This window comes from Lissotriton vulgaris, chromosome 8, assembly GCF_964263255.1.
Source record: "Lissotriton vulgaris chromosome 8, aLisVul1.2, whole genome shotgun sequence".
Classification (NCBI taxonomy): Eukaryota; Metazoa; Chordata; class Amphibia; order Caudata; family Salamandridae; genus Lissotriton; species Lissotriton vulgaris.
In genome coordinates, this window is record NC_141696.1 from 827,910,041 (window position 1) to 827,936,400 (window position 26,360).

The 26,360-nt window shown below is 44.7% G+C and overlaps 1 protein-coding gene across 1 annotated transcript in view; it reads left to right on the plus strand.

Annotated features, from left to right (window-relative positions):
• Window positions 1-26,360, plus strand: part of REV1 (REV1 DNA directed polymerase) — a 475,128-nt gene that overhangs the window by 112,663 nt on the left and 336,105 nt on the right. Inside the window, exon 4 of the mRNA XM_086934725.1 lies at window positions 18,215-18,383. Coding sequence (XP_086790851.1) covers window positions 18,215-18,383 — 169 coding nt within the window. The remainder of the gene's footprint in view (window positions 1-18,214; window positions 18,384-26,360) is intronic.

Sequence of the window (26,360 nt, forward strand, 5' to 3'; positions counted from 1 at the left end):
GTTTCTGTGTTCAGTATGCCCCCATTTTGTTCTGCACACCACCGTGCTTCTTCTTGGTATCTGTGCAGCCTGCTAGCTGTTTATTTCACAGCATTGTAGTTGTACTATTAGGAAATGTATGAATGAATAAGGATTTGTTGCAGGGATGATACTTTCCCATAGTGTCCTGTTGCCATCAGACGCAGCTATTGAAATTGCAGATATTTTATTGTCACTAGGCAACAGTTGCCAGGAAGCAGCACATAAAATGTCTTTTTTCAAAACCTTGCCTGATAGGTAATAAATAGGCATACTGCTCCTATAACAGTCACTGGCTGCAGTAGCCTGGGCCGTCCTTGATGTATTAGCTTTTGCATAAAATAAACTAAAGACCTCAATCCTATATCCAGAGGCTTCTTCTGATATTTAAACTATTCTTCAAGTTTGGATTCCTATTTGGATCCCATCCACAGTAAAAATTACTTTTGTCTGCCATACCAGTTTAGGTTAAAGTGAATAATCTTTAATAACTACTCATTTTCAGTAGCACGTTTAGCATGTTTTTGATAATGGGGAAGAGGTTTTCCGTCAGACTTTTCGTAAAAAGGATATTATCTACATACATAAAGAAGAGATTTCCTCACATAAGTGCCAGTCCTCTGTGTATTTGGTGCTCCCGTAATCGGCATGTCAGGTGTTCCATAATGATCACAAACCGTTATTGGGGAGAGGAAGCACTCGTGTGTAGTTGCTATATGAATCTGAAACAAAACAGACACCAACCTATTAACCTTACATTGGCGATGAGACATACATATAATAGCATGATAAGACTAGTCATTTCATCAAACTTTATTCGGCTTCAAAATGGAAACCATAAAAAATACATTTGCACATATAAACATACTGGTCACAGATCAGATTACTTAAAATCAGGAAGAATCACTACACATTAAAATTAATATAAAACCGTTTTTACAACAATTCATAATAATACAGTTTTCGCCAAGTCAATTACAGTCCATACTTTTTCTGTATCTTAGAGAGCATTTTAAAAACCCTAAAATCAGTGGTATACAGTCGGGTTTTAACAATTGCAAATAAAACAGGGCTGGCGTACCTGTACAAAATTTAGTTTTTTTAAAAGAGGTTTTAAGAACAATCTGCGGGGGGCCACATAAAAATCACAAAAAAGGACAAAGTGTAAAAGGTCCTGCGGAGACAGATTCTCGCAGCCACACCTGTCCTTTGTGGCTTCCCTTTGGAACTGCCTATAAAAGATGAAAATAGTCCAATCTAAACCTGAATAGCAGGAATCTTTCGTGCATAGAGAGGGGCCATGCAAGATAGGGCTCCATTCCTGGGGAGGTTTTGAGCATTAGGTGTCTGCGTGCTCCAGATTTCTGAAGTTCCTGCTCCTCACGCTTAATCTGTTGGTGCTCTAAATATGATTCCTTTACATAGGCCACATCTTCCCTTGTTATACATTCTGGCGTTAAGAAAAGATCCGGGCGGCCTAATTCAGAAAAGGAATTCATTAAGTAGTTGAGCCATGGTATTACAGACATATCGTCCAATTTCAGCACATCCTTATAGATTTTGAGAGTGAGATCTTTGTTTAACCACCTTTTTAGCCAAAAGAGCAAAGGGCGCAAACTAAGAGTGTCACTGATGTTTTGGACACCAGTTTCTCCATGAACGGAGAAATTTGATGTCCCTTGGGGGCCCGCCAGCAGATGTTTTAGGAAGGTATTTTCGGCCACCTGGATCCCTTCCACTTTGGTGTACTCCCACAATTCACTCCCATATGTAGCTATGGCTACGCTCCTCGCTTGGTAAATTTTCAACATTGCGGCCACTAGGCGATTGCCCATCTTGGTCGCAAAGTTGAGAATTGCTGCATTGCTCCTGGTCACCTCCCCCCGCTTCTTCTTGGTCAAGGGGACTCAATTTTGTCGCTCATCTAGGAGAACGCCTAGATATGAGAAGGTGGAGGTTGTGGGCACTCTCATTCCATTTACCATTAGTGCATATTGCCGCTTTGATCTTGTCCCTACCTGCATTATAAAGGATTTTGCGTTGTTTATGGCCAAATCTCTTTCTGCCATAAACCCCGAAATGTATTTAACAGGACTTGTAGGCTTTTAGGTGTGCGTGCTAGGAGAACCGTGTCGTCCGCGTATAGCAGAACGGGCAGCCCCCTATCACCAACATAAGGATAATCCACACCAGTTGGCTGCAGCGTTCGGTCCAGATCATTTATGTAAAGATTAAAAAGAAAGGGGGCTAGAATACATCCCTGACGTACCCCCCCCCCCTTTCTATGATATAATATAATATTTCTGTATCATATTTGTTGCCCCTCAGAGCCTGCATAGTGTGATTATCAAAGAGTGGCTCTTTCAGGGAATCGAAAGCTTTTTCAGTGTCAATCACTGAGATCACTTCTTCAGCCTCTAGTTTCAGTTGGTTTGTTACAGCAGTCAGCATGTGTAAATTAAGGGACTTGGCTCTACCTGGAATAAATCCCAGTGTACAAATCCTCCCAAAGTGGAGACAGCCAGTTGTCAAGGATTTCCACTAATTTTTGCCTATAACCCTCCAACAGGTGCGGGGCAAGGATGACTGTGTAGGCCTTGTACAATTCTGCGTTGAGGCAGTTAGTTCCCATGTGCTTTACTTTGGGCACCATTGTAAATAGCTACTGTGATAGTTTCTTTCAAGATAATTGCACACAAAAACGGTGTAAATCTTTTAACCAAACCAGTGTAATATTGTCAATATATTGTTGTTTTTGTGTTGTTGGCGGCTGCAGTCTAGTGGCATATAGTTGAGTGTAATAGCTGCAAAGGTTGTTAGTTTTTCTCAGTTTTCTGTGACCTCTCTTCCTGATGAGCCTCTATAGTTTTGAGTTTGGAGTAACCATGCCAATGTTTACCTGGCTGCTAACCTTCTCCATTTTGCCACTGCAATGTATATTTAGCCAAAAAAACAGCTTGTTGTCAGTCATCTCTCGGTAAGCAGCAAGGAGGTAAACATAGGAGGTCTCTTGATTTTCTATAATTTCTGTTGTCACAGTCGGTCCTTCTTCAGGCATTGATGCTGCATATTCAAAGTCTGTAGGACCACTATCTGTTTAGAAATATCCACTCTACTAATATAACATTTGATTGTGTCCTATACTGTGACATATTTGAGCACTGATCCCACATTTTTAGTACAGAACATCCAAAATCCTGTCAAACCCGCCTGATCAGGAACTGCCATCTTGGGTACCACTGGGCTATGTTTTTAGGTCTCGCCTGAGATAGCGCATGCCGTGTTTTCAAGACATATAGTAAGTGGCTTTTAATAGTGCTACCAGAGGCTTTTGCTGGCCTCCCGCTTGCGTTCACGAGCGCGTGCACGTGCACATTTTCCATCTGTGTTTTTATTGCTGTAATAAGGCTCCTCTGCTCGCACTCCCCCCCCCCCCCCTCCCTGCTCCCCCTCCATCTTCCTCATTTTCATTTGTGTCTTCTATTGCTGTGAATGCTCCTGCTTCAACCAGGCACACACACACCATCATTCCTTGCGCTTGGACTCATCGAGGGCGCTGCAGGACGGTCATCTCTTTAATCTTGGATCTGGCATATTAAACCACGATCTGGGTCTTATCCATACTTCCCACCATTTGATAATTGTGTCCTCATGCGGTGGGACCATACTTGCAATATGGATGCTATTTAGACCTACCTCCCTGTATAGATCTATCAGTCTGTATATTCAAATATTGGGAACAATTTCAGTGTTCACAGATACCCTTTCTCTACGTTACATTTGGATCTCCTGTTCCTAACCCGACAAGACGATCCAGCTCATCAAGAACTACGTCATCTCTTCAGATTGCTTCTTTTATCACGCTGCTCCTCTGAAGATGTTTTTGATCTGTGATAAGCCCTGAAGAAGTCCCTCTTAGGGACGAAACGCGTCTGCTGTATGGTGTCTCAATGTTCCACTATGAAATAAAAGAAATCAAATTGAAGAACTCCGATTCTCTTCTGAATCATTTCTAAATATAGACCAAAATCTCAACTTGTTTTACGTTAAATATCTGTGGTGCATCTGTGCTATTCTTAACTTGTTGTGACCCTTTGGGGATCAAGTACTGTTACAGTGGGTGCTATCCAGTATGCACACAAACCCCTGTGAAATTTGTAGGGCATTGATGTTAGGTGCTGTACCTAAGAAGGTTCCTCTGTAAAAAAAATCCTTGTACACACACCATCCGTCTTAAGTGCACGCTTTTACCAGGCACACACACCACCAGCTGTCAGTGCACGCTTCCACCAGGCACACACACCACCAGCCGTCAATGCACGCTTCCACCAGGCACACACACCACCAGCCGTCAGTGCACGCTTCCACCAGGCACACACACCACCAGCCGTCAGTGCACGCTTCCACCAGGCACACACACCACCAGCCATCAGTGCACGCTTCCACCAGGCACACACACCACCAGCCGTCAGTTCACGCTTCCACCAGACACACACACCACCAGTCGTGAGTGCACGCTTCCACCAGGCATACACACCACCAGCCGTCAATGCACGCTTCCACCAGGCACACACACAGCCGTCAGTGCACGCTTCCACCAGGCACACACACCACCAGCCGTCAGTGCGCGCTTCCACCAGACACACACCACCAGCCTTCAGTGCACGCTTCCACCAAGCACACACACCACCAGCCGTCAGTGCGCGCTTCCACCAGACACACACCACCAGCCTTCAGTGCACGCTTCCACCAGGCACACACACCACCAGCCGTCAGTGCACGCTTCCACCAGGCACACACACCACCAGCCGTCCGTGCACGCTTCAAACAGGCACACACACCACCAGCCATCAGTGCACGCTTTTCCAGCAGGCACACACACCACCAGCCGCCAGTGCGCGCTTCCACCAGGCACACACCACCAGCCTTCAGTGCACGCTTCCACCAAGCACACACACACAGCCGTCACTGCACGCTTCCACCAGGCACACACACCACCAGCCGTCCGTGCACGCTTCAAACAGGCACACACACCACCAGCCATCAGTGCACGCTTTTCCACCAGGCACACACACCACCAGCCGCCAGTGCACACTTCCCCACCAGGTACACACACCACCAGCCGTCAGTGCACGCTTCCCCACCAGGCACACACACCACCAGCCATCAGTGCACACTTTTCCACCAGACACACACACCACCAGCCGTCAGTGCACACTTCCACCAGGCACACACACCACCAGCCGTCAGTGCACGCTTTCACCAGGCACACACACCACCAGCCGTCAGTGCAGCAAGCAGGCTATTCTCAGAGTTTCTTGGTAAATATGTGTTCGATGCCTGGGAGGGAGTGGGTCGAGTTTCCTTAAACCATGCTGAATATGAAGGTGCAGTGCATGAACTTTTGTGTGAGTGAGTCATGCTGCCTGGGGCTCACTCACTCGACACTTGTAAATTGCGCCTGCACCAGATTTTTTTTCATTTGCGAAATTCGGCGCATGGGCAGGCCCCACACCCCCGGGAATGACTGCTTCCTACAACCAGAATGAAAACAACATTCAGAGCAATGAAAACAAGTTCATTTGATGCAAAGAACTGTTAACAAAACCATGTCCCGCTATGGTAGATCTGGAAACTTAAACAAAACAGCAGCAACAAAAAACAAGCATTGGCATAGCCAATAGGTCTCGCTTTTTGGACCTTATTAGTATTTAGTTATGCAGCAGAAGATCCTTGGTGCAACAACACCAACTGTTGCATGGCTAAACACTTATAAGGTGCCAAATGCGAGACCTATTGGCTATGCCAATGCTTGTTGTTAAAGTGAGTGGCAAGTATGTTAAGTGTTGTATCATGGGTCTATGTAGGCAGTAGTGTCTTCATGATAGCAAGTCATAGATATAGCAATTATAAAATATCTTCATATTACTTTTCACTCCGTGTCTCCAGATATCCTCCATTTCTAAAATGTCCATAATCTGAAGTGACACCTTTGTAGCATTATTCATTTGACCAGTCTCAGAGTTGGATTGATCTTGTAAGGGGTTAGTGCAGGGTTGAGGTCTCCTTCTGTCCTCTACTGTAATAAAGACATATCTGTATTGGGGCATGTGTGTGTATACTGCTGAACGATATAGCTAGTAGCATCCATATCCCCTTCAAATACTTACAGTCTGGGCCTCTACGTTTTACGCCAGGCTTACAGTACAGTTTTTAAAGATTATACACCCCTCAGCAGTGTGCCCCCCCTAGATGGGGGGGGGGTTCAAAGTGCATTCCTTGTAGCATAACTACGTCCGCTTTGTCTGCCACTTAGGGTAACGCACATACTAACACGCATCTGACCTTTTTAAGTTTATTCAGTCTTAAGGACTCCATGATAATCCAAAGAATTGTGTGTGTAAGAAATGTCTTTGTCGGTTGACTATGGTGTCAGCCAAACTGATGCATCGGTTCTGACATGCGGCGAGGCTGCAGTGGAACATCCTGGTGCGTCGAGGATCCTTCCGACGAGGGCCTGTGATGTGAAGTCCAGAGTCCGGGATGTGTCACCCGGTCGAGGCAATGCTTCGTGCAGCAGAGGCGATGCAACGGTTCTGAGAAGCTGTGATGTGGAGTCTGTTGTCGTCAACGCTGCCATAAAGAAATGAGACTGCCTGCGCAGAGGATTCTCCGTTTTCAAAGGTGATGTGGGCTGCGGCGGCGATGTGAGTTTTTATGACGGGTCCTATCCGCGCGGTCTGCTCGGGATTGTTTCGCACAACAGAGGAGATGTGTCCGTTTTGCTGGATCCACAGAGGCTAGCAAAGCACCTCAAGCCAACTTTGAAAGGTCCAGGACAGGGGTGGCACCACTTGGCAGGGTAGATTCCGAGATGGCAGAGTCCTGGTGCAGATGCAAGATTGTTGGACGCCTGTTATGTCCCTGAGGATTAATATCAGGAGACCAGCCAACTAGCCTTGAAGCCACTCTGGGTTCGGCGTTCAAGAGATGCAGGTCCAGTCCTTCTCAACCAGGTAAGAGTGTAGCAGGTCAGCACAGCAAAGCAGGAATACAGCAGACTGCAGTCCAGCAGAGTGGCAGTCCTTCAGCAGCACAACAGTCCTTTTTCCTGGCAGTGTCCACAGCTCCAGAAGTGTAATGATGAGTTTGTGCTTGGGGTCCTTCTTTTATACCCTAGTGCCCTGGTTCTCGGAGTTGGGAGAAGCTTTTAGACAGTAGCTTTGAAGTGCATGGAATTTCCTGCCTTCCCTGCCCTGGCTCCAAGTTGACTCAAGTGACCATGCAGGGCCGTTAGGCTGTTTGTGGGAAGCCAGAGCATAGGCTATTCAATTGCAAGTGGGGCTGTGCTCAGCTCCGCCCCACCCCCAATCCTGCAAACAGATGGCCCATCCAGATACACTTAATTTACCAATTGTGTGACTGGCTGGTAGGCATTCCCAAAGTCTAACCGTCACCTACAACTAAGCATATAACCCAAGACAGGCTACAGGCACAAAAGGGCTAAGGGCAGGAAAATGCCAACTTTCTAATAGTGGCATTATCAAAATTGTAATAAATAATCCAACTTTACCATTACCTTTACACTTTCACAGACAGCAAACTTGACATAGCCACCTGCTCCCAATTGGAAATTAAAGCTTATTAAATGTAATTAGGAATCCCCAATGTTATCATATGGGAGGGTTAGACCTTGCAGTAAGGAAACACTAATTTTGACTTTTTCCCTACTAGCACATGTGACACTAAAGAGTACATGTCCAATATTGTAATTACACTGCAACCGCCCCCATGGGTTACCTAGGGCCTACCTTAGGTTGAAATATATGTAATAAAAAGGTAGTTTAAGCCTTGGCAACAGGGCCTAATGCCAAGTGGACATGGCAGTTCAAAACTGCATTCATGCTGCAATTGCAGACCTGGGTCATGTTTTAAGGTGCTACTTAAATGGGTGGCACAATTGGAGCTACAGGTCAACTAGTAGCATTTAATTTACAGGCAATGGGTACACATAGTACCACTGTACTAGGGACGTATAAGTAAGTTAAATATGCCAATTGGGTGTAAGCTAATGTCCTCATGTTTGGAAGGCAGAGCACAAGCACTTTAGCACTGGTTAGCAGTGGTTAATTGTACAGAGTCCTAAGGCCAATAAAAACGAATTCAGCACAAAATAGGAGGAAGGCAAACAGTTTGGAGGTGACCTAGCAGAGAGAGCCAGGTCCAACAGTGTGCTTTTATGATTATCGGCCATCTAAGAGTCTATTTTAGTCTACATGTAGAAATGGATTGTGATATTGTAGTTATAGTTATGCTGCTTTATTCAGTCTCCACTTACTAGAACTAGTTGAACTCCCTCAACCCCTCCCATTCTAATCGTCATACTAGTTAGTGAGTTCTTTACTCAGAACCTTTCCAGTAACCAAGCCTAAAACACACATGATACACACTGGAACACTTGTCGCCAGCCAGTCAAACTCCCATCACCACCATAAATAGCATACAAGCTGATCACACCTAATAAAGCTCTATTGAACACCAACAGAATATAAAGTTCATCATGAGAAATTTAATACACCTTCAACAAGTGTGGATGAATCACCCAGGTCTGTGCACCTCAACCCAACAGTCAAAAATGACCCAGTATTTGGTCCAGTAGTCCCATTCAGCAAATTTATCCTGTATCTCAATAGCAGTTCTCCATAGACCATCTGCGGAGTCTTTGGTGAGGCTTCTTTTGGCTCTGCATCATTCACCTGTTTCCTTTTCTTGTGTGGATTTCACAAATGTAAAAGCCTCAGCAGCATTAGTGAAAATGTGAGCATTTCCATGTTTAATTATTTTAAGATGGCCATTGTCCTACTCCTGAAGGCTCCACCTGTCTGTGTTCTCGAGTGAGGCAGTAATTGCTTCACAGAGCTGGTGATCCTGCATAGGGTCTCCACTGCACAGCAGTCTAACTCGCCTGGTCAAGTGAGGGCATGGTCTATGGCTCGCCGGTGGCCTCTGTCGCCGTTGAGCCTCTGAGGCTGCTGTCTGCCACATGCTATAATCTCCATATCGTGAACAACCCTCGGCCCAGGCCTGGGCAAACGGAGTTCTCACTGCTGACCTAGGTCTTGTTAGACCAGAGTTGTCTTCTTGGTGTACTGGCTCCAAATGACATCAATGCAAAAAGAACAGATGACGGATGGAATGCCGAGTCAGTCAAACATTCTGCCCAGGTCACAGATCTGGATTAAATCCATCGAGGTTTTTTTGCACGCAAAACTAATGTACCTGTATGAAAACTCAATAAAATACTTTGAAATAAACAAAAACATTATTCCAGTTTAGACCCAGCCATATGCAAATCAGTCTTGACCCTGCTCCCATGGGAACAGTCCAGCCCGAACTGCTAGGCCATGTCCTCCCTGGACTAGAAACATGCGTCCTGAGACCGGTTTCTGGGTTTCATCCCTAATCAGCCAGACTAGCTTGAATCTGGTGGCATGGCGAGCATTTTTTGCATTGTTCATGATTCTATCCATCATTTGTTCTTTTTGCTTTTGTCGCCCTAAATGGGAAGTGTATGCCCAGGCATGGGTCCCGTGCACACTGCTCCACCGAAATCAAGCTAGCCTGGCTGATGAGGGGTGATGCCCCGAAACCGGTCCCAGGATCCTTGTTTCCGGTCCAGGGAGGACCTGGCTTGGCAGTTCAGGTTGAACTGTTTCCATGAGGAAAACGGTGATGCCTGATTTGCATATGGCTCGGTCCAAACTGGGGTGGCATGGTGAGAAAAAGAATGATGGTTTAAACTCAGATCCTTGTGACTGGGTCTGAATGTTTGTATTGTTCATCATTCTGTCTATCATTTGCTCCTTTTTTATTTTTTTTATTTTACAATTTACACCAGCCATTCAGAAGAAGTACATGAATATTTGCTGGTAGGGTCTAAGCTCTCGTATCTGGTGGCTATTTTGGCTTGAAGCCTAATTACACCGCTGATAACTCCATGTATGACGGATTGAAACAGCTTTTGTCCTCTCTAACCTATTTAATTCTCCTTGTTCATGCTATTTTGTCTTATAATTTAGTCTTTACCTTGTCTATCATCTTGGTGGTGCCTTCCACAAAGAGAAAGTCCCTGCAGTGGAATATTGGGTCCTCCTGCGTATGTGGCAAACACATTTTCTAATCTTGGGGGTTGTCTCCTGCTGAGTTGAGCTGCATTTCATGATTCATTAATCTGCTTGCTTACACTTTTGAGTGGGATATTTTTGGCTAATTAATCTTCATTATGTTTCTGAGAAATTCTGTTAGATTGTATAATTTATTATTTGAAAGCGTGCAGTTAATGTTTATTGTACTTAAAGGTCCATTGTAAACCTAAAAAATCAAACAACGCGTGGGTGGATATATTTATTTAGGCCCAGACGATTTTGAATATTCGACTGCGCATAAACCTTTTTATGTTATAAGTAGCAATAAAAAAAAATCTTCAGTTATAATTACCTTCTCATCCCTAAGCTTGCATGGCCATTGGTGAACGTTATGCCAATTGAATAATTTGTCTGTGGGCTTCCTCGAAAGGTGTGAAGGGCAAAGAGAAAGCTGCTTGTTCTAAAAACACCCAGGTTGTTAACTGACAACTGGTGGAGAAATGTGGGTATGAGTGAAAGGGGAACATGCCTTTGATAATAATGGTCCAGGAAAAATCCACATCCGGTTGGGCCATCGCATAAAAGAGACCCATATGGTGCTGCAAGGTTGAGACCTAATTATGCAATTTTATTCTGCCTGGTGATAGTAGTATTGGTTTCGTTAGTGTTACAGTAAATTTGTTTTGAGCATAGGAAAATGAAAAATGAGCCCATTTTCTCGGTGCTGTATTCCACAGAGTTATGTAGACCGTTGTCAATGGTTTAGAAGTTGCTATTGAAAAGCAGCATTTTGATCACTTGACAATTGTTAAGTTTACTGAAAATTAATAAAATGTTGGATGTACCTGTGTGAGATTTACAGGAATTTCAATATTATCTCTTGGTTTAGCATCTGTGATATCATGACTATATATATATATATATATATATATATATATATATATATATATATATATATATATATATATTCACAGAAAAAAACATAGGTTATAGACCATACATAGTTAGGAATTAGCATTTACAAAACCTTGAAAATTCACTGAAAAAACCATAGGTTATAGACCATATATAGTTAGGGATTAGCATTTACAAAACCTTATTTTACTCACACAAAACCATTGAAATTCCATATATAGTTAGTTGCACTAACTATATATCGCGGACCCGCAATCCACTGCTAATGATGTCACATATTACATCATTCATGACATGGTCAGTGACATCACTGATGACATCACTGATGACATCTCAAATGACATCACTGATGACATCACTGATGACAACACCCAGTGACTGTATGTTTCTGTAAAGTTAAAATATGTCTTACATATTGAAGAATGAGTGGATGTATAAGTGTCTGGATGAAGGATTTAGTAGGTGCATGACTGACTGTATGAGTAAATGATTAAATGTGTCTCACTGAGTGCATGGGTTAGTGATTAAAGTGTCTTAATTTGGCAATCATTATTTATGTTGTTCTGTAAACTGCTGCATGTTTAAATCAGTAGCTATATCAGTAACTATATGGGTTATTGAATGGTTGCCCAAGTATTTGTATGGGAGACTGAGTATGTGTGTGGGTGGCTGGGAGGTGTATAACTCTGTGCATAGATGTGTGAGCAGTTGATTCCCTAGGTGTATGGGTTCAAAAGTGCATGTAGAAACAGCTGTATGGACAGTTGACTGTGTGCATGAGTATATTGGTGAGTGAATGGATATCTCAGTGCTACATGTCAAAGTAAGTACATATGTAAAACACGCTCCATGTGAGAGTTGACATATATAAATAACTGAACATAAGAGCCAGTGAATGTGAGAGTGGCTGTATGAATCATTGTGAACTTGTATCAAGGATTGTATAAGAGAGTAAATATGTGTTAGTATATGTTTGAATAAGTAAGGTGTGTATAACTGTATAGTTGAGGAAATGGAGATGTGATTGATTCTTTGCATGACTGACTAGGTGTGTGAGTAACTCCATGGATGTGTGACAGTCTGTGAGTGCCTGTTTACACTGAGTGTATCTAAGGTTATATTAGAGTCTGAAGATGTATTATCACATAAATTATATCATCAGTGATGTAATCAGTAATGTCAAATGAGATGTCAGTGATGTCATCAGTGATGTCATTTGAGATGTCATCAGTGATGTCATCAGTGATGTCACTGACCATGTCATGAATGATGTAATATGTGACATCATTAGCAGTGGATTGCGGGTCCGCGATATATAGTTAGTGCAACTAACTATATATGGAATTTCAATGGTTTTGTGTGAGTAAAATAAGGTTTTGTAAATGCTAATCCCTAACTATATATGGTCTATAGCCTATGGTTTTTTCAGTGAATTTTCAAGGTTTTGTAAATGCTAATTCCTAACTATATATGGTCTATAACCTATGGTTTTTTCTGTGAATTTCATTGGTTTTTTAAAAGCTAATATCTATAGCTGTAAAATATATTCTTTATTAAGTGACGTATCACGTAGCCCGTGAGACGCCTCATGATGCATTGCATAACCGTGACGTATCGTCTCTGCAGCGCAAACCAAACCCAAAACGTAAGCGCGCCAGAACACGCTTAAAGATATATATATATATATTTTTTTAACCTTAATTAGACAAAATCCACATGTGCACATATCACAAACGTTCAAAAAACACAATATGTCGGACTCCTGTTACGCTGCCGGTTAGCTGCCCAATTAACGTACCAGGAAGCACCTTTACCGCGAAAAATCACAATTTATTTTTCTTTTGCCCCGCAGGGAACTTTAATAGCCCCCTCATCAATCCTAGGGGTTCAGGAGGGGTCTGCCTTACCCCTTTCATTCATTTACACCTTTTTTTTTTCCACCTCTTGTCTCTCGATCCCACAGAGAGACAAGATGGCGGCCGCTCCAGACTGTTTACAATGTTAACAGCCAATCAGCTTCTCCTCAGACTCCTGTTACACTGCCGGTTAGCTTCCCGGTTAGCTGCCCGGTTCGCGTACCAAGACGCGTCTCTACGGCGAAAAAATCGGAATTTTTTTTTTTTTTTTTTTGGGCCCCGCGTGGCTCTATAATATCCCCCTCATCAATCCTAGGGGGTCAGAAGGGGTCTACCTTGCCCCCTTTCCTTCATTTCCCCCTTTGTTTTGGCCTCCTCTTGTCTCTCGATCCTACCGAGAGACAAGATGGCGGCCGCTCCGGACTGTTTAGAATGTTGACAGACACCGGAGAGCCAATCAGCTTCGCATCGCAAAGTTCCGTTACGCGAAAAGTACGCGAACCGGAGCGCTGCCCGGAGCGCTGTTACAGATATATATCTTATTTTAAACGTTAATTTCTCAAAATCCACTGAAGCACATATATTGAGACCTAGCAAAGGCACATCGGGCTAACAGTCCCTACAATTTTGCCAAGTTTCGTGCAAATCCATTCAGCCGTTCGAGCTAAAAGTGAGGCCAACCGCCCTATGGAAAAATGAATGGGAAAAACGCGTTTTGGGACCCCCCTTTTTTCTCGGCCCCCCCTTGACGACCCCCCCCCCAAATTTTCAGGGGCTGCTCAGAAACAAAATGTGCCATTTTCCTGAAAATTTCAGCCGATTCCGTCCACAAACGCCAAAGTTATTAGACATAGGATTTTTTCTCTATGGAACTTTTGAAAATTCTAACTATATATACCTACTGGCTATCGCCAGTAGGTAATATATATATATATATATATATATATATATATATATATATATATATATATATATATATATATATATATATATATATATATATATATATATATATATATATATATATATATATATATATATATATATATATATATATATATATATATATATATATATATATATATATATATATATATATATATATATATATATATATATTATAATATAATATAATATATTCTCCTACTGGCGGTCGCCAGTAGGTAGTTATAGTTAGGATTATTTTCAATGCAAAATCTCAACATTTCTGTAGAGACCTAAGATCCAGAGGAAGATCATTCCACCATTTGGGAGCTAGGGTAGAGAAGGCCCTGCCACCCCATTTGGCTCTTAGTATGCGGGGAACTGTCAGGAGCGATTTCCCGGAGGAACGCAAGTTCCTTCCGGGGATGTAATGGGAGATGATGGAACCAACTCCCATAACGCTGTTTTTTGCAATGGCTCTATAGGTCATGCATAGGACTTTGAATCGTACTCGGTGTTCTACCGGTAGCCAGTGCAGCGTTTTCCTGGCCAACGTGGCCGAGGAGCGTCTGGGAACATCCAGAACAAATCTGGCTGTGGCGTTCTGAACTACCTGTAAGCGCTGCAGGAGGCTCCTATTTAGCCCCGCATACAGCGCATTACAGTAGTCCAGACGTGAGCCGATGAGTGTGACAGCTATTTGCTTTCTGGACTGTAAAGAAAGGTATTTCCTGATCCTTTGCAGGGTGTGAATTAAGCCCTAACAGGTGGAGATGGTTCTACTCACCTGTCTGCCCATATCCAGGGCAGGGTCTATCATCACCCCCAGATTCTTAGCAGATGTTGTGGGGGAAGGGCACTCTCCTAGCGAGTCAGGCCACCAGCTGGCTGACCAGATGTTCTCTTTCCCTCCAAACACCATCACCTCAGTCTTCTCCCCATTCAGTTTGAGTGAATTCTGGATCATCCAGTGACCAACCGCCTCCATACAAGATCTAAACTTGGAGGCAGTTTGTACATCTGAATGGGGGAGAGAGACGAGTATTTGGGTGTCATCTGCGGAAGATACTACCTCCATCCCGAAAGTTCTTATTAGTCTGGCTAGTGGGGTCACGTAGATGTTGAATAGGGTCGGACTAAGGGCCGACCCTTGTGGGACCCCACACAGCACTGGTCGGGATGGAGATAGGAACTCCCCCAGCTTGACTGTTTGTTCCCGCCCATCAAGGAAGGAGGTCAATAGATCTAGAGCTCGGTCCTTCACCCCCACATCCCTCCGGCGAGAAGTGAGTACTGAGGGGGAGAGGGTATCGAAGGCCGCAGTTAGATCTAGTAGGACCAGGAGGGTGGTCTGGCCCCCATCTACTGTCGTGCGGATCTTATCAAGCACGATGGTGTGGGCCGACTCGGTGCTATGTTCCCTCCTGAATCCATGCTGGGAGGAGTCCAACCAACCCGAGCTTTCCACAAAGGCAGCGAGATGCTTGTTAAGATGTGACTCTAGCATCTTCGCTGGAGCTGGGAGCAGCGAGATTGGACGGAAGTTTTTTAGGACTTCTGGATCAAGGGAGGCCTTCTTTAGCAGGGGTTTCACTACTGCGCTCTTCCACTCCGAGGGGAAGATACCGTCTCTCATTGCTAGATTCATTATTTCTAGCAGAGGAGGTAGGAAGGTCTCCCTACACTGCTTGATGATTTTCAGTGGGCAGGTATCCAGGGGGAACCAGATTTGGTCTTATAAAGCAAGATCTCCAGATCCTGCAAAGACAGCGGGGGAAAGGAGTCCAAAGTGCATGATGGGGAGATGTCAATGGTGGTCATATTCATCTTAACCCGGGCAGGAGGCACACTGGTACATGCTCTTTGCTCCTCGAGAGTCAGGTGGATGTCCTGTATTTTGGTGTGAAAGAAGGAGGCAATCCTATCACATAGATCTTGCGATGGCACAACAGGGTCAGGGGCTTGTAGGTTGACTAAGGAATCAACGATTTTAAAAAGCTCCTTCGGCGAGGAGAGCGATGTTGTCAAGGCCACAAAGTGATCTTGTTTGGCCTGTACAATCTCAGCTTTGTATTTCTTGACCAGGAGTTTATGGGCTTCCTTGTTCTTAAGGTCCCAACTAGAGTGCCAGAGCCTCTCCTTCCTCCTCACTTCTTGTGATGACTTCTATTTTGGGACACCTACTCGGACCTGTGATTCAAAAGGCTGTTTAGTAATTGCAACCCTCCAGTGGGTAGAGCATTATGCTGATGTCATTTCGGCGCTTGTTTGCACATTTGTCCATCAATTAGGCAGAGCGTTTTCCCGGGTCAGCCTGCATTTGAAACTGACTCCGAAACCAATACCGAGATCCAGTCCTCGGCGGCACCACTCTCCCTATTTTCGGATTACTGAGTCCAACAAGATGGTTCAGGGCGGGAGAGCTGAGGCGCTCTTGTGGCGGTGTTTGACCTTCGGCAGAATCACGCCGATATGTATTTCAACAATGTTTAACTCCCGGAGGGAAAAACTTTGGTCACACCTGAAAACTCTGCTTCTGCTTCTTTTATTGACTAAGCCTGAAGGCTGCTCTCCACAGTGACCACTTAGAGAGCTTTCTAAGATTGTCTAAGACTATAAAATCACAATAAGGGTTGTCTGGATTAGTGCAGGGTGCCCAGTTGCATAAGTATGCACTATATATATATATATCTATATATATATATATATATATATATATATATATATATATATATTGTTTTAAATGAAGATGTCAGAGGAAAGGATAGTTTTACAAGCACAGAAGTCAGTGGGGCACGAAGAAGGCATCAGGTGGCTATTGTGAATGCCTTTTTAAAATGTCTAATTTCTGTACCTTTTCGGACATAGATAATTATATTTTTTCCACACTCTAGTGGGTAAAGCATTCCCGAAAGTGCTGCCTCGGGCAGCTGTCTTTGTCCTCCAATATTTAATCTTTTGCAGTGAGGAATTTGACACCGGAATGCTGTTTGATGGATATATGAAGAATTAAGTATGCATTTTGGCAACAGATTCCTTGGGTAATTTATGGCATTCTTCCAAAGTGGTTTACTGCGAGATAGGAGATCCTGAATTTAATTTCTCGAATGCCTAGACTCTTGACCATTTGGTTGACATGTCTGTGTTGTTAGATGTAGAAATTAGTCTGCCTGGGCCGCTTCAATCTTTTACTGAGTAGCTGCTTTGGGCAGGGTCGGACTGGCCTATAGGGCAGTCAGTCAGTGCTCAAGGGGCTGGGCTGATTGATCAGTGTGTGGGCTGTTATTTTTCTATATATTTGTCGGCCGGTTTTATGGTACGGTGGGCCAGTTTTTACTGTTGATTTCCTTGATATTACCCCAAAAATTGTCTCTAGAAAGCCCAAATGCATGTCATCTCCCATACTTTGCAAAACCCTTATAACATGCCTTTTAAAGTTCAAAACTACCCTGTGGTGTACTTTTCTAGCTATCTGATTTGCTAATGTGAGGCACTTTTATTTTGGTGTCTTGGCCTATTTTCTGTCACAGTCCAACCCTGGCTAAGGGATCCATTTTTTTTTTTTAGGTTGCTTACATCGTTCACGGTGTTAAGTGTGATGGTCTTGGCCAATTCCGGCTATGATTATATGATTCGCAACCTCAAGTGTGAGGTTTATCGGGCATTTTATAGTTAAGAACTATTCTCAAATTCCTGCTGAGCTTGGTCTAGAGGGGTGGAGATCCATGGTTCTCTATCTCTAGCAGCACAACCAGTTGTCACGCCCTTGAATGTGATGCGAGTGCTCCAAACTTATACCCATTTTTAGGAGCATTAAAGGATAGGTATTTGTTTTGCACAACCCTGGATGGCCCTGACCCACGCCACAGTCATTTTCCCAGGTAGTCATTCCTCAGCATCCAGTTTTTATCTAGTCGCTCATTTAGCCAAATGTCATCATGATTAAGGTGCTTGATCTCAGCCAGTAGTTGTGTTCCGATTTCAAATAAGATTGGCCATAAACCTGAGGTCCACCATATTGCAACAAGTTAACCGGGAAATCTGGCAGACTCCTTCACACCTGTTTGCTCAGGAAAGACTGAGACGTTGGGGTTAACTTGGACACACATAGCAACTCTGCAGCTGGTCATGGGCAATGTTGAAGACAGACGCCTAGGTCAAGATGAATATAACATCTGGAATACCACTGCCCAACTGTCCCAGTTGGTGTTTCATATTTTTGAACCAAGCATACTTTGGTTATGTATCCGGAGTGGCCGTTTCTAAATGTGTGTTGAGGATGTGTGTACAGATGATGCAATAAAATATATCATTAACTGTATAGCTGTGTTGTTAAATCCTTCTCAACTCTTTTAGATCCTTCAGCTGATGAATTACGCCGACTCATGATGTTGCATGGAGGCCAGTTTCATGTATATTTTTCAAGGTCCAAAACCACTCACATAATTGCTACAAATCTTCCAAATAACAAAATAAAGGATCTGAAAGGAGAAAAAGTGGTCCGCCCAGATTGGATTGTAGAAAGGTAAACCGATTTTTATGATGAGGATAAAATAATCCTTAGCTCCCTACTTGCATATCTAATATTTTACTTTCTATTGTCTCGTGGTACTGTCTCAATCCTGATTGTTTTGTCCAAACTGGTGGTTACCAACAGATTCAATTTTAATGGTGGTTTAAACAATACTAGGATTTTTCAGCAGGTTCATTCAGCATTCATTTGTTCCGGAAATCATTGCGTACCCTATTCTAAACCCTTGTAACTGACACGATGTTGTTTCTCCGAATAGTTTCCCAAAGCTATTTGCAGCTGCCAATGAAAATTAATGGTGGCATTCTAAAAAAAATCCTTCACTTGGGATAGTGTGCAGCTAGCACCCTCCCCACCCCTCTGTTTTTAGGTAGGTGCCCACTAGAACCTTCTTCAGTTGCAGTCACTTTTTTCTGCTTTGGCGGTTTTCTATTCAGTCCACCTTAGCTGTCTTCCTCTTCACAGGGCTTTGACTCTTTAATGTGTATTGATGAGCAAGTAGTTTAATGCACCTGATCAGCATTGAGTCTGGCCTCTAAAATTGCCGTCAAGAGATAGTTCTGCTCCTCGTGTGTACACCATTGTTATAGGCTTTCTGAAAACTGTCTACTACTTACACAGGGGGTACTGTGGTGCGCCATCCAACAGCATTTGTTTTCCTTTTTATTTTGCTTTTATAACTGGCCTGCAGTAAGGTTGGAAGCAAAGAAACAGTTAATAAAAATCTATTGGTGCACCAAGGCATCCTGTCCAGAATCCTTTTATCTCCAGCATGGCTATTAATCATGCGTAGTAGCTTAAAGGTAAACGTGAGGAAAAGAGGTAAAGAGATTGAAATCATAGGCGAGTGGCACAGTACATTTCTCATAATTCTGCAGCTAAGCAAAATGTATGTTTTGTATTAAACAGCATAAAATCCATGAAAAAAATGAATGGCGGTTATATTTCCACCGCCTGATTGATAAACGCTGGGTGACTGAGGCATTTCATTTTGAGAAAACTCCCTTAACATCTTCATGATCACTCCAAGTTCTAAATACATCCTAAGGAATTGTAAAAGATCCTCAAATACCTGAGCCATATGTTGAGTAATGGGTGCCATATTTTTTTATTCTTATAAACAAAATTGGAGAGCAAAGGGATTTTATCCACCTCGGTGGACGGAAGGATACTCCCGATCCCCAGGTTAGGTAACTGTATAACAAAATAAGGAGTACCACCAAAGATAAGGCTGGAAACTGATATCGGTGGGATGAGACTCTAATGAAGAAAAAGAAGAAGTCCTTCTTTGTTTTTAAGGAACCCCTCACTCACCGACCTGGTCGGTGACATGCTTCATCATCGGGGCCACCTTGACGCCGAGTGCCGTCAAGGTGTGCTGCAACACCTGGGATACAGTGGAGCGGGTATGTGAGTGATGAATGTAAAGAAAAAAGTCAGTGAGTTAAAAATTGTCCTGGTATGACTTATCCCCAGATTATTTGTTCTAAGACTACTGGACAATGCTAAAAACAGTGTATGTCGATACAGTGAAGGCTTAATTAGGACCAAATGTATCTGTGATATGTGTTAGGTCTACATGTTTCAAACCAACAAGGGGATTTACCGGTTTTTCTTCAGGACCAAAAAATAAAAAGGAATTGGGTGGTCAGGGTACACTAACACCCTGCCATACCTGCAACCCTTTTTGACCCAAATAACTAGTTGCTATGAGGGTGAAAAAAATGTAACCCAGAGGTGGTTACATTACAATGTAAAATACCTGTGAAGAAAGAGAGGATCATAAGTCATCAAAACTAGTTACGTGCCTGTCAACACGCCACGCTAACCACGCCCCCAATGGCGGCCGCCTTTACCTTCGGCGCTGCTCTTGCTTCCTCACGGGTGCGCGGAGGGGCGGCATAGGTTGATGGTCGATGTTGAGCATCAGAAACTGTAAGTAGACGACGATTGTAAAAATAGGAAACGCGTCTGTTTCCTTTTCTTTTCATTCGAGCAGAAGGAGGGCACTGCAGAATATTCTGCCGGACTTCAAACTGATTTGTTCCCCTCTCTCTTTAAATCTACAGAATATGTTTCGAGCACTGTGACCTCTCCCCTCAATCCCCGTGCAGCCATTAATCCCCCAATGAGGAGTGAGCGTTTTTAATCTTTGGCATTATGTGTGTAATGTGTCGTCTGTTTTGTCTTGTATGTAACTTTGGATCAAGTTGAACTATTATCACGTCGGTAATCCCTGGCACTATTAATATATGGATATGACTTAGGCACGCACTATCAAGCTTGTAACGAACTGGCTACAAAATATATATGCGTGTTCACCTTCACACTTACATTGATAGGTGTGCTTTGTTAGAATCTAAATTTCCACTGAGAAGCAATGCTGATTCACCGCACTATGGATAATTCGCATTAAATGAATGTGGGATGATTCACAGATAGAGCGGACTGCGTCACTTCACTACGTTGCAGGCACGTAACTAGTTTTGATGACTTATGATCCTCTCTTTCTTCACAGGTTTTTTACATTCTAATGTAACCACCTCTGGGTTACATTTTTTTCACCCTCATAGCAACTTGTTATTTGGGTCAAAAAGGGTTGCAGGTATGGCAGGGTGTTAGTGTACCCTGACAACCCAATTCCTTTTTAGGTCGAGGGACTGTAGGCTTGGCCGAAGGCCAAGACCGGAAGTCAGGAGAATTAATGCTACTTAGAGTGGCTCCTTTATCCCACCTCCCTTTTCGTCTGATCTCCCATTGGCTGGCTTCCTAAAAGGAGGCCAGCCATTAAAGGAGAGAGCCGTCCCTCCAAAGAAGCTCCGTCTTTTTCGGATTCGGGGGCGTGATTTTTTGCATTCTTTAGCCCTGTGACGTTGTCTGTCACTCAGGGCGCAAAAACACGCCCCCGAATCCGAAAATGGCCGTGCGTTTCTCCGAGGCATTGTCTCCTTGCCTCGGAGAGACGTGGTCGTGTTTTCGTAGCTGCTCGCCTCCCTTCCCTGCTGCTTTTAGGAGCTGCTTGGCTCCGCTCGCCTCCCCCCTCCCTCTGCCCTTCTCCGTCGTGCTCTCGCCTCCCCCCCCCCCCCCCCCCTCCCTCTGCTGCAGCTCTCCTCCGTCGTGCTCTGCCGCTCCCCGGCCCCCACCCCTCCCTCCCGCATTCGTAATCGTGATTAGGCCACGGCAAGGCTGAAGTTTTAAAATAGTGAGCTCCGCCAGGAGCTGCACGTAATTGCCGAGCTACAGGTGTTGTGCTCCTGGCCCTCACCGAGCAGCCTGGCTCCAGACAACTCACCCAGTGTAGCGGCAGCAGGGGCAGCTTGCGAGGACCCGGGCTTCATCATCTGTGCCTTCGGTCCCTCACCAGCCAGGCATTGTGGTGCGGAGGACAGGTCACCAGCGGAGCAGAGTCGGCCGAGCTCGGGCAGCACACAGGCAGGCACGCGGCGGGTCAAACAACACCATGGCAGTCGGCAGCCCCTTTCTTTAAGCGCACCCCCGCCCGCCCCCCCCCCCCCCCCCACTGCCCCCTCCTCTAGTGTCGTGTTTACCTCACTCTTCCTAGTGGCCCCAGTAAGCCCCTCCCTTATACACACCTCTCTTCTCAGCGCATCCGCTACCCTCCCTTTTCATAGCGGCCTTGTTATCTATCCCGGTTAACTCTCCCCACCACGATCGTCGAGACCCCCCTCCCGCAGTATTCTATACCTTCTGACCTTTGTTACTGCCTAAAAGAGATCTTCCCCTAATGCCGTTATAACCACCCCACACATTAAACGGTAACCATCCACCTGCCTCTTCCCAGGAGCATTAATACCCCCTTTAAGGTGCTCCTTATCAAAACGCTGGCATATCCTTATGCAAGCAAATCACGCCCCCCCCCCCCCCAATCAAGAGCAAGATGGCTTGCATAATGCAACTGTACTAAGTTAGCTTGGAAGTCAGTGAAAGCGCGCTCACTAGACACAGACAAGGTTCCAGAGACATATGTCCTTTTCAATCCTTCGGGGAGGGGAAGGCCTTTGCACCTACAAATACGGCAGGCGGGCAACTGCTTCTGTCCCCTCGTCACCGACGATGACACTTTAGAGTCAGCTGCTGTCCTATCAGAGCTCCTTCACGAACACCAGGCTGGAAGTCTTTCTAAAGGGCCCTATTTGGAGGAAGCGCGTCGAAAAAGGCAGCCGTCTTTCTGTAATGTTTGTGGATGATTCTATGCCCGGAACGGAAGCGCACTCCAATCCAGAGGTCACACTGCTTTGACCAACAGTTGTTGCAGTCTAGACTTTCCACTAATAACAGTCTCATCTTGGAGTTAAGCTATCTATGACGCAGGCCCCCCAGGTTCTCAGTAACTCCAATGATCTTCGTACCTCGCTCCTTCTTGTGACGTGTACGCCCCAGCAAAACCCTAGCTCAGTCGCCGTGGGAAAGATACACCCCAAGTCGCGACTTGTGGTAACAAGAGTTCAAGTGTCAACATGTAAGTGCTCGCAGGCCTTCAGCGACACACCCATTCCTTTCACCCCTGGTAGCCCTTACCCCTAACAACCCCTTTCTCTCCCAGCATTCCATAGCAACCACCCGTGCCTGACCACTCAGAACACGTAGCTCCTCGTTTCAGCCCAGAAGAGGCACTACACACCTCACTCCATGGACTAAGGGAACCCACGATCATTGCGTAAAGCATCCCCCCCTCCCCCCGGAAACGGCAGCATCCGCGGGCACCGACCTGATCGAGAGCCGGCAGGGTATGGCCGAGAAAGCAGACTACCGAGAGGCCCCTGGGAGGAAGTGTCTGTCCATCAGCTTGCCCCCCTCTCTCTCCTCAGAAGACACCAACTGGACTCCTTCACTCACACACCCGGAAGAAGAGTGTTTGCCCACCGCTGTCTGCACAGGAAAACACACCGAACTGCACAACCCCTTACCAAAGCTCTTAAAAGGCAGAGGATGAAACCGCTGTTTGCGTGCGCGCGAGGAAAGCGAGAAATAACAGCAAAACAAATGGTACAGCTAATGAGGACAATTAAATTAGTTATGTTCAAGGAGATGAGATTGCAACCCCCTCCCCGATCCGCTACTACTCGTTGGCAACTGCTGCTCGCTAATTCATGACAACTGATTGCTGCCTCTATGCAAATCTTTGTTTAAATCATTTAACTAATTACATGACGGGATCCTCGCCTAAGGTGACATCATTCGCAGCAATAAGCCCCCACTTGGAGTGTGGCAACAATAAGATTTCTGGTATTAACAGCCAACCGGCACCACACATTAAACAGGCTCAAATCTCCCAGTTCAGTACTTAGCCCCCTCAAATCGACCCCTGCGATCTCAGTTGCTTTATCTAACAGAAGAAGGGGGCACAGGGAGAAAACTTCGAAAATCAACCGAACATCGTGCGTAAGAGGATGTAATGAAGTCAATAGTTAACATTCAGCGCGACGCCATTCATTTCCCTTTAAAATGCAATGATAATTAGATGGGTCATAAAATGCTCTTCTTTTCATTATGACTGATGAAATGCATTAAAGCTGACAGGGTATTACCTGACAGTAATTAGGTTTTGTCATGAATTAAGTTATTTGAAAGCAGGCTATCTCCCCAATCATGCAATTTACAGAGAGGTTTTTAAAAAAAAATTCTGTGCTACAAGGGTGAGGAGGAAAAACAGTTTTCCCCACTCTCTTTACAATCATGCATTATTCACACTTCAGGGGGAGTGTGGGGAAGAAAAACAAAAAATTGGTGCACACGAAGAAAGAGGCCGGACCCTTAAGGCTCTGATGTGATCAGCGTCAGTGACTGGCGACAATTAAATCCAAGTGCCCGAGAGGTGATGTCGTGAGCACGAGGTGGAATGTAATCATTCCATGCTTGCACTTGGCAAAAAAAGGGGGTGGGGGAGAGGACACACAATTAACTCACAGTAAGCCCCAATTTCACCACATCAATGCTTCTTGCGCTCCCATCTCAATTCCCCCCAAAAGGTTGTTAATAGAAAAAAATAAAATACACATTTTGAGTTTCGACCGCAGCCACTCTACATAGCGCTTAGACAGATAATGTCAGTGCCTCCCTGGATGGATCCCTTTGTAGCATACACAGGCAGAAGGCCACGGCTTCCATGATGGAGGAGAGGGCGGCTTTCCGGGCCGTGCCTAACCGGGGGACAGCAGCTCCAGAGCCTGGAGGACGGCAGGAATTTAGCGTGCCTGGCATCCTGCACTACATCCAGCACGAGTGGGCGCGCTTTGAGGCTGAGAAATGTCGTTGGGAGACGGAACGGGCAAAGTTGCAGGTAAGAGTAGGGCAGGTATAGCCTGGGGGGAGGGGTGGTAGACCCAAAAGCTCCCCTGCAAACTACAATCATGGGTGCAATGGGCTGGGAGCAGAGTCGCTGTTTCCCCATTCGGGGTATGCGTTGGCGGACCTTGGCCGACCGCAGAGCAGCTGGCACCTCCCAGAGTTATATGCAGCCAATGTGGTACTTAAGCAAGTTGGCATGGAGATTCGGAGGCCCTTGGGGCTTGCTTTATAGAGTCCTTGCGTTAACACCTTAAGGTATGGAAGAGAGGGAATAGGATCTCATCCATCCAAATAGAAGTTGTGCCCCCCCTTCAACCCACCCCCTCATGGTGAAACGGGGTTGACAGCACCGACTCCATCCACTCTGTCACTGCTTGTGTAGGGTTTGCACAGCAGCAGACATACCCATCAACGTCATTAACTATAGTTATTGTCGTTACCAGGGATCCTTCTGCACTGTCAGAAAGAGAAGAGGCTGATGCGCTTTAGCATTGATGGATCGTAGTCCGCACATCCAAAGAATGCTATGGGAGTGGAGTGGTATTTATATCTTGGTAAAATGTGAGCTAAGTCCTCTAGCATAGAAAAATGCTGGCGATATGAGATGTTGTGGAGGTATCCTTACATGTAGTGCCGCCCCCCCTGTAAACTAAATACTCAGTGCGTGCTGTGATATGTGGCGACCGGCACCACCCAAATGTGTGGCATAGTAGGAGAAACTTCAGTCTTTTGTGTACATTCTTGGGGGTCTGAGAAGTGTATATGGATCGGAAAAACTCAGTTTTGTATGAGATGTACTTACCCCTGCTCCCCCTAATAAAAACATGTTGCTTGTAGCATCTCTGCAGGTAGTGCGTTCGTATGTGCATCCATTTTTCAGGTAGAGCAAAATATAAATGCATTGCACTCGAACATTCAGAGAAGTTTTCAGTTAGTCAGAATAATGTCTTTATTCTCAAAAATGTCTTCTGTGATATGAAGGTTGGGTTGAATCGCTGCAGTTAATATCTACTGCATGTGTTTAGGTCCACACAGGCATAACGTTCGAAGTACAAATGTTACGTTAAAACAAGTGGTGATAGAATTGTTGATTGAGTCACACTCAGGGTATTCTGCTAATTTATTTTTTCAGAAGGGTTTCTAAAAATAACATTTTATATGTTTGTTTTTACATGTTATTGAATATTGGACATGACCAAAAAAAATAATTATTTCGGGGTAGAATTAGTACGGTTTTAGGGTCTGAGTAATGGATGATGTTTGGATTAGTATTGTGGTTAGGACTGAAGTTCGGGTCGCAGTTCATGATAATGTTTACAATGTAACCATGAGCCACAGAAGGTTAAATTTCGCCTGTTTTATCTTTCCGTGTTTATTTCTTATTGTGAACAGTGTAACTCACAGCAATGTTTCTGGTTAGTGCTTTCCTTTTTATAAAATGGACACTTAAAGCCCAGAGACGTGTTTGGTACAGATGAAGGTAGATAAGTGAGTAGTAGAAGGCGAACGTATACCTACGATGCGTGTTATTTTTAGAGGAACTCGTACAGGAACTTATCGTCCGATTGTACTTTGTGTCTGTGTTTCTGTCCATCAGGTGTCTGCCATCCGTCTCTAGTATTCATGTTGAACGGGAAGTGGCAGGGAAAGAATGGGGGAGGG